At 37.0% G+C, this 9729-nt stretch overlaps 1 protein-coding gene across 1 annotated transcript in view; it reads left to right on the plus strand.

Annotated features, from left to right (window-relative positions):
• The window catches only part of LOC135324189 (neuroendocrine convertase 1-like), a 30570-nt gene extending 24298 nt beyond the window's left edge, over positions 1-6272 (plus strand). Inside the window, exons 13-14 of the mRNA XM_064499921.1 lie at positions 1066-1227; positions 2778-6272. Coding sequence (XP_064355991.1) covers positions 1066-1227; positions 2778-3140 — 525 coding nt within the window. The 3' untranslated portion in view covers positions 3141-6272. The remainder of the gene's footprint in view (positions 1-1065; positions 1228-2777) is intronic.
• The last annotated feature ends 3457 nt before the right edge of the window (positions 6273-9729 follow it).

Consider the following 9729-nt stretch of genomic DNA (forward strand, 5'->3'; position numbering starts at 1 on the left):
AGACACCAGAAAAACCTGTTTGATAGGCAACTGAAAAATCATCCTCTTCGAAGAGAAAGTGATCAAGCTCACTCATCTCTGGAGAGTTTCATTGAAGTTGTCTGTTAATAAGCTTGTCATTAGGGGTCAGATCCTGCCAAAAACTGAATGCTTCCTATCAGACACTGAGCCTCCAACCCTTATTGGCCTCAAATTGTAAACAGCAGGATAATGCCAAGTACTGAGCAGATGGACAAGGCAGTAGAAGTAAATATTATTATCAACAGTGTAGTGTTAATACTGTAGGCTTATAGCTAACCCCATGGTTACAGATATCTTGCTTTTTGTAACTAATATAAGACATTTTTTGGAATGTAGTTAAGAAGAGCATTTTATTTGTAGTTACCTCTTGCTTTCCATTTTCAAGTGAGAGAAGTTCCTGAAACCTACAACAAACATATGTAAAATTCAGTGGAAGGCGTTATCAAAAAATAAGCGCTTCAGCAGCTGTCTTAAGTAACTAATGTCTGAGCAAAAATTACGCAAAGCAGCTTTGGTAAAAGCAAGTTTCAGCATTCTCCATGCTTGTCTCTACTACTTTCAAGTATTTAAATACTGTTATCAGAAGTAATGGATAAAGCATTTGTTGCTCACCTCCACAGGCTGTGCTTCAGATTACTGCTGTACATCAACCAATATTATTCCAAATGACTATTTAAATGGCAACTTTTGTGGTGACATTGCCAGGGACTGGCTTGGTGAAGAAACCCTAGTAACACAAAATACTAGTTCAGTAATTTTTGGCATTCTGTGTTATGATGAAATTCCTTTGATGATCACATGATTCATTTATAATATGTTGCCTTAAAATATGAATATTTGGAGTAGTCAAGTCCTTGTATTAAATTCCACCTTCTGACATATTCTGTTTCTAATGTCTTTTGGTGCTTAAATCATTGTCTACATTTAAATATTGAAAGCCCTATAATTTATTTTAGTGGCTTCTGTCTACCTTAAGAAAAGGTGTCCTCTGTTTCATCTTCTTACTTCCTGAGAGCCTATGCTAATGCCATCGTTGTCTTATAGTCCAGAAGAATACAAAATGAAGGGAGGATTGTAAATTGGAAATTGATTTTGCATGGCACTTCTACCCAGCCTGAACACATGAAGCAGCCACGTGTGTACACATCCTACAATGCTGTGCAAAATGACAGAAGGGGAGTGGAAAAGATGACAGACCTTGTAGAGGTAGTGTCACATTAATTTACTTCCTTATGTATTTTTCAGTTTGTAAGAAAATTGTATTTTTTCTCGTGAGAAGACATACATTCATTCTGTATTCACTGCCTGCAGCCGTTAACCACATGTAAGTTGTGTGAGTGTTGTAATTTTGTCCATGTCAACAACTGGTATCTTTTTTAGACTCTGTTTCATATACCAACATCTAAGGGTTTTAGGATGTTAAGAGGATATTGATACTAAAGCTGTGAACTCGATATCTAATGCAGTTGAGTGGTATAATGAAGGAAGATTATTTGTCTAACAGGTACACTAAATTTATTATAATTCCAGTGAGAGCAAGTCTCAGACCCAAAAGGAGCCTGCCTGTTGGAGTGCTTCCAGAAAGTTCGGAATGAAGCTTGTAACAAATGACAACACAGAAGTCAGGGACTCGCTGATTCAGAGGGTTTCAGCTAACCGTATCTGTTGCTTCCAGCTCCTTTTTGACCCCTTCTTTACCTTTGAAGTAGCGCTTTATGGAAAACAAACCTTTTAGGCTTCTGGGAGTAGTAGTGGGTTTCTGAATGCACATGATGGTAAAATTGTACATTCTCACGATGCTTAATTATCTGAAGGTTTTCAGAATACTTTGTTAATCACATCACATCTGTTTCTCTCCCCGTTAAGTAATTAGTGTGTCCATAAAATGGACAGAGGAAATGTTCCTTCCTCAGCCAGTTTAGGAAGGAGAAGATTGAAGGAGACATGAGGATGGTCTTCAAATACATTAAAAGTCAGTGTGCACAGGCATGGCAACTGTGTGCAGGAATCTAAGGCTGAAATAAGGTAAAGCTGGATTCGGGGACACTGTAGGAGAAGTTTGGTGGACATAGTAAAACAGCTCAAGATAAAATTAGTATTCAATTAGAAGGACAATCCCAGTGGAAATGAGGAAGTTATGCAGCCACATGCTACTGTGTCAACATGGGAGGCATAACAGACAGTGCTGAAATGAGGCCACACCTCTCGGACTTCTCTGCAAATCTGTATTTGGCATTAATCTTTCCACTGAGATATAAGTCATGACCGCTAGTTAGCCTGTCTCAGGTGAAAAGTGCAAAACAGCATCTCCAGAGTAGATTATATGGAAGCACGAGTTCAGTCCTTTCCGCAAGGATTTGCACCACATTTAGTCACCATCACCACTTCATATACTTCCTCCAGTTAGACAGCTGGGGAGCTGTTCTCCTTCAATGCAGCCCAGCATACCTCTAAGACTGGGAAAGATCACACTGTAAAATGGCATGCTGTATGCTGCCAATCTGAATTTATCCTGGAATGTGAATTTATAACTTCCTAATTATTTGAGGGAATTGATACTTTATACCATCTAGTCCTTTTGATAGTCATTTTTTTTATATAATGATCTAATTTTTTTCTTGATGCTAGTGGCTCCTGAATGAAAAAGTAGCATCTATCTGCATGTGTGTACACGCACACGCACTATTCAGAGCAAATCTGACTCCAGTCAATTTTTCATTGACACTTAATCTTCTTTATACTATTCTGTATTCTAGGACCATACCACACAGGAGTACCTGAGTGAAAAACCCAAAGTCACAGAAGGTACCAGTAGTGGCAGTGACAAAGCAGAAGATAAAATTCCATCAGAGGCTATGCTACACTTACTGCAAAGTGCTTTTAGCAGACAGATGGCTCAGAAGCATCTGCCAGAGAAGACTGCAAGTGAGAAGTTAAATATTCCATATGAACACTTCTATCAAGCCCTCGAAAAGTTAAACAAGGCCTCCCAGTTAAAAGACTCAGAAGAAAGTCTGTACAGTGACTATGTTGATCTTTTTTACAATGCCAAACCATACAAGCATAGAGATGATAGACTGCTGCAGGCCTTGGTTGATATTCTAAATGAAGGAAACTAAACTATAGGGTATGGCACTGAGTTGGAAATATTCATGCTCCCCACCCAACCTCCACAGTTTTTTTTCAGAAGTCTATTGTATGCTCTAGTTGTGTGATTGCTGCTTTGATTGCTTCATATTTAACACAAATATCAAGGAAGAGGAAAAAACGGGTGTGGGAGGATAAGGCAGTAAACTGATGCTTTTTAGTAACAGCTTTTTTCAAAGCCTTTATTCATTACCATCAGAGTAGACTTGCCCCCTCAGGCATGAAATGCAATAGTATTCCCCTGGGGAAAAAAAACACTAATGCTCTTTTTAAACAATTTTCACATTACTTATTCTTCCACCCTATTCCTTTAGCATGCAGTAAGATTCAAAACCTGAATTACCAATCAGTTTTGAATGGAACTGCCAAAGCTATGGGGAGATACTCTCATCCCTGGATTTGTAATAAATATTGCAGTCTTTCTTATACATGGCATTTATTCAAGATGTAAGACTGGCTGCCAGTACTGCTTCTGTCACAGTTTTTTTTGTTCCTTTTCCAAACAATGCAACCTTCTGTTCTCTAGGAAAGGAGCAGTTGTAAAGCTGGAGTTGGGTTGGAGCACTGCAGGAAAGTGCCGACCAGTCATTTACTATCCATGCCTGGCAAGAAGCTTTATTCTAAGCACACAGTAATGAAGTTATTCCTGGTTTAGGCTACAGGCAGATACATACTAACATAAAGGAGCCCCAGATGAGGCATCTCAGACCATGGAATGGCATTCTTGCCACCTAATTTTAACTAAAGTGAAGTGCCTGAATTGTAAGCCCAGTCTTTGCAGGCTGTATATAGTTAATGAAGACAGAGGCTCCTATAGATAGCATTTCAGAGCACTTGACTAGTTTTTATGCTGGTTCTGAATTACCTGCTGGAGTACCCATCTATTTTTTTTGACTGTATGAGTTTGGGGAGACCAGCCTCCTACCTTTGGAGCCTCAGTTAGGTTTCTAAAGTTAAGTAGTACAAACATCTGAGATGTCTACATCCTCAGCAGTCAGGACAACAAAGCTGTCCTTTCCTTGATCTATGGCCAAAGTGGTATGGAAAGGGGAACTATTTCTGCAAAGTTCACTTAAAGACTGGCTGTTGGAATGTCTGTGGTAGATTGTACCATTTCCTAAATATTTAGCAAGTTAAGGGAAAGTGGATGGGGGGCAGGGCTGAGATATGAATATCAAGAGAAAGGAGTCAGAAGTAGAAGCGTGGGATGTGGAGGAGGAAGAAGGAAATGAGGAAGGAACAGGTAAAAGGGAAATAGAGGCAGCTCTGAGGGAGGAGCAAGGGCAGGCTGCTCCCTGACAGTAGCAGTTGCAGGAAAAAAAAATGGAAAAAGGTGATGGAGGAAAAAACAGAGTAGTGAGAAACATGGTGAGAATTCTGTGGTGAGAAGAAAAGGGGTAATGAAGGGAGAAGCGGCCTGGTCAGAAAGGTCTATCACCCTATCCCAGGTGAAAAAAATGAAATCTGGAGCAGAATGATACGAATGTTAGTGTTTGTTAGAGAAATAGTTTCCCACACATTCCTCTTTAAAGTCAAAGTCAATATTGGCCTATTGTTTTGTTGTTCATAATTAAAAAACAGTGTAGTGTTGGACAGTCAGAAATTGGAGGGGATCTAGATCAAGGAAATAAAGATTCCTAGTGGAAGGAAAAACGCAGTACCTAATAACAGTGCTAAAGATAACCTGAATAAATACCAACTAGGTTTTACTTCTCTCTCTCTCTCTCTTCCCCCCCTCACACAGTCTCTTTCTTTCTCTCTCATGTCTATCTATTGATTCCAAACATTCCAGAAATACTTGTTATCTTTCACTATCTATTCCATTAAATGATGCAATTGTCTATAAAACAGGAGTTTAACATTTTGCTGATAAATCATCACTTTGGACAATGATTTTTCAAACTTCACACTAAATCTTGTAATTTAAGACAAAATCTGTTTACAGTAACAGTACTTAAATCTTATTTTATGGGTAAACAGGATTGTCTGAAGACAACTTTGAAATTTGTCTTACCAAATTTGAGATTTGAAAATCTCTGCTTAATCATTCATTCTAATGGTTTCATGCCAATCTTGGGCTTAGTCCTCATTTTTGCCAGCTTTGGATAAATTTAACTTAGCTGATTTGAAGAATTCTTCCATATTTCTATTCCATATTATCATACTCCAAAAATAGCAACTCTGAGATTGAATGTCTCTTATACTACATCACTCCTTTGGTATTAAGTAATTTGCTTAGAACAAGAAGTGATAAAAAATACAGAAGTCATCCAAATCAGAAAGCTTTCTGATGCTGTCCCTTCAACACACAAGCTTTCTGGCAATTTATAACTACTGAACAAGCAAAATGTTAGAATTTCTAATTGCTGCTATTGGACATTGAGCACACTAACATGTTTCCACTAATGTTTAATTTTCAGAATTGGGAGTTAATCTCTACAAAAATATTCCTGTATGTGTGCGTTAGGATGGGCTTTACTTCTGTGCAATGAAGCTTAGAGGCTGCTTCCCTCAGAGAACAGCAATCTTAGCCAGTCGTCAATCAGGTATGATAAGGTGAGGAAAGTACTAGCAACACTCAATCAGCCCTTGAAAAAAGCACTCAGATTAAACAGGGGGAAAACATAGGACCCTCCTTTGTTTTAAGCTCAGTTCCCATATTGTAGCCAAAGTTTCATCAGAGGACAACATTAAAGTCTCTCTTTTGAATGTTTCCAACCCAGAGGATATTGTACAGGAGTAAATTATTTTTATTGTTAGTCTTTCCTTGGTACCTGTGTGGGTTTTGTGAAAAATGTAAAAGGAAAAAAAAATGTTTTCTCTCAGAATTTTAAATTATATTTTCTTTACAGGTATTTATAATATAGCAAAGATTTTATTGAACAGACAGAATTTTAAAAGGCATAATAAATTATATTAAAGAACCAGATTTTTCTTGGGAAAGAGACAATTTCATCCAATAAAGGTATTTTTTAAAAGGCATGTTCCAACAGCAACTGCAACTGTATGTGATGTGATGTTAAAATTTGTCTACTAGTAGCATAATACAGTGTGTTAGCAGAGCTCAGACTGTGTGGTCTTAACCTTTGTAAAGAAAACAATAAGCTAAAATCAAGCCAATGACTTAAATTGACTGGGAAATATAGTTTAGAATTAAAAGTAATGGCTTGATAAATTAAAGAGGGGTTGGGTGGAGAAAATGTGTAATTGATTGAAAACAAAGAATTGCAAAGGATTTCTTCACAAGAAAGAACACTACCGTGCTTAGCTTTCATGAACAAAGTCAAGCTAACTTTTGCTGCTGACACCCCTAACTGCAGTATTTATCACTGTGGGTCTGAAATACAGCACTCTTCTGCCTATTTCACATATAGGCATAAAGGTATTGGAAGAAGTATAAATAAATAATACAGAAGAATGAGTCAAGGGGTTCAAATTAAATATAGAGATCTTATTTCCTTGCATCAGAACAGTAGTGGTTAAAATGTTTTTTCCAACTACACAAGTTTCAAGACAGCAGAGAAACAAGCCCTTGGATAACCTTAATATAAACAGTTATGGAGAACTGTCTCTTTAGGGGAAGCTGTTTGCTGGTCTATACAGAGGAACATGTCTCCTGTTCTGGCTGTCTTTCAAGCCCCTGTGGTGTAAGGAAAGGAAAGGCCTGTGTCTATGGGCCTGAGTCTGACAGCACAACGTTTACCAAACAGCTCCTTAGAAAGCATAAAACAACTGTGTAGAGCTCGGGGTGTTGTGTGGGCCACTCTAGCTTACACTGGTGCCCAGACAAGGCCTCAGAGATGTAACTTCCTCCATGAGACTTCCCCTCCTCTCACTGTCACACCTAGGAGATACCATGTTCAGGGAGACACTGAGCAGAGATGAACAAGTCTGAGCTTTCCAAAATTTTAACCTCTGTGGTTTGAAGATTTATCAACCATTTTTATACTTAGATTTAGTTTGCTTCTCAAGTCTCAGGTAACTACAGCTTGGTTAACAAACCTGCCTTAAAGAATGCTGTTTTGAAAATTAAAACATTTTTTGTGCTTTAAATAAACTACAGGTCCATAGCAGAAATACTTCAAATAAATGTGTGTAGAAAATACCTTTCTCAAGTAGTTAAAAAAAATCTAAATGTACATATAAGCAATGTTAACTGACTTTCACACTAACCAATGGGTTTTCTCTCAAGTCACCTTGATTTTTAAACGTCATAATGAATTTGAGCTTCCTAGCTTTAGCCTTTTTGAGTTATCCAAGCACAGAGTTTCCGATCAGATGTACATTGTAGCTCCAAACGCAGAAAATCAGTTTTCAAAAAATTTGTCTTCTTTTTTACCTCCCCCAAAATCATTTCAAGCTGAAAATAATCATAACCATTTTCAATATAAAGAAAATTATTTTTAAAGAGAAAAAGGGAACTTAAAAATACATTAACAGCTTTAAAATTATATTAATATCAGAAATTAGGAGTAGGTGTAGTCCATTTATTTAAAGAGCACATTCAGGGGAAGGGAAAACATTTGAACTTTCTTTATGAATCATTATATTTCTTATGTAGAGATCACAACTCCACAGAAGTGACAATCATGCTTAACTCCATGTGCATAAGAGTAACAGAAGGAGTGGTGCTACATCTGAGAAATTCCTTCTGCAACAGCAAACCAAACTCTATCAGTGATTTTTTTCAAATACTACAAACCTAAGGAAAGCTGGCTTCTAAATTAGTTCAGCTCTGAACATAATTGTAGTCTAAAACTTTTAGGAAAAGTCTTTCTGATCATTATTATGTGACATCACTTTTGTGTTTTTGCAGATGCAGAATACCTGCACAGACTAAAGCCTTCCTGGATGATCAAATCTTTCCATTCAGAAAACCCATTTCCAGAGCTCTTAGCAACTATCCAGTCATAACAACATTCTGGAAAGGGCCAGCTCTAGAAATGTATATTTTGCTCCGAATCAGTTAGTAATATTTAAGCTTGCAGACTGAAAAGGCTCAAACTCCAGTCCTGCTAGGCACTCATAAAAATCATTTCAGTAAACATTTTTCTATTTAATCACGCAAGTACTCATTAAAAATATTGCTTCTCTTGTTACAGCTTATGAGGATAGTGTGACTAGAAAGAACGAGAAATTTTGCTCCCAACAGCACAGTAAATACCCAATGGAAAAAATAGGTCAAATATGTTCAAAGTTTCACTTAGATACCAGAAAAAAATAGATAGTATTATATGGATATAGGTAGTTATCAGCAAAATAGATCTTAATGGTTGTATTATTTCGGTTATTTGACTACAACCAATCAAATATAGCTGAGTATATAACTCTTTCTTTCTGATGTCGTATTCTTTCCCCCAAACAAATGAATCGGTTGTTGTTTCATGTTGTACCATTTTGTTTGACTATGCCTGTATGTTATCAGTCAGTGTTTCGAATCATAAACATGAAGCATAATGCAGTGCCATATATTCTGATAAGGAAATGCACTTAGAACGAGGGACGTGCAGCTTTACATATGCTGATTCACAAAGTGCTCATGTGAACCAGTCCTATTAAGGTTAGGCAAAGAATAAAGCCATATGGCAGCTCCATTAGATGTAGTGAATTAGTGCTGAAGTCCTACATTTAAAGAATAGTGAAAGTGTGATGCACAGCATCACAAACATCCAGGAAGTAAAGACAATGTTCAGTGTCACACATCAATAGCTAGCTCAGTTATCTTCGTGCTAATTCACAGTTTGTAATAAACCTATTAAAAACTTATTAATTAAAAAGATAGCTATTAATTTCTCATTTTTACACTATATTAAGTTATTCTGCTTTAGAATGGTCACCATACTTGAATGAAACTTTTCTGAAAATGCCTGTAGATGTTAAAAACACTTGTTAATCAGTGACTTAACATCAGACTTTCTGAAGTCAGTGTGGTTCACTGCTTACACCTTTATATGAAGAAAATCTACATACACGTTTAAATGATTCTGTGTAAGCTCACTTTGATGGCAGACTCTTAGCAGGAACAAGAATGAGGAAGAAGCAGCAGCAGTAATATGCTAGAACAGAGTTCAAAGCTATATATTTGCTCAGATTTTGCATCAATATAGTATTGATAGTGCAGCTGGTTTTGGTGGGGACAGGCAGAAAGGAAGATTTCTTCATCTGATAATCCATTTAACAGCTGGGATACGTTTTGCCAAAGAATTCTGTATTTCTGCAGCTGTACTGATGGAAAAATAACCTTATTATTATGAAAAATACCATTCTTATTATGAAAAAAATAATCATAACTGTGTAGGGGGCTTTGAATGGAAGGGTTCAGACAGTTAAAAAATACTGGGTTTGAATGGCAATAGGTAAGTATTGTATCAGGAACTGTAAATACTGGGCCTTAGGTATCTGTTGAAGACACTACAGTCAAAATTTCTGTCAAGGCTTTGAGCACCCAATTTGAAATTCTTGAGGGAAAGGTATTCATAACACTCTCGTTTGAGTATTTCTTTAGGTTTCCATTAAAATTAGTGGAAATAGCTCCTTTAGAGGATCCAGAGGATTCAGAGG

The sequence above is a fragment of the Dromaius novaehollandiae genome, chromosome W (assembly GCF_036370855.1).
Source record: "Dromaius novaehollandiae isolate bDroNov1 chromosome W, bDroNov1.hap1, whole genome shotgun sequence".
Classification (NCBI taxonomy): domain Eukaryota; kingdom Metazoa; phylum Chordata; class Aves; order Casuariiformes; family Dromaiidae; genus Dromaius; species Dromaius novaehollandiae.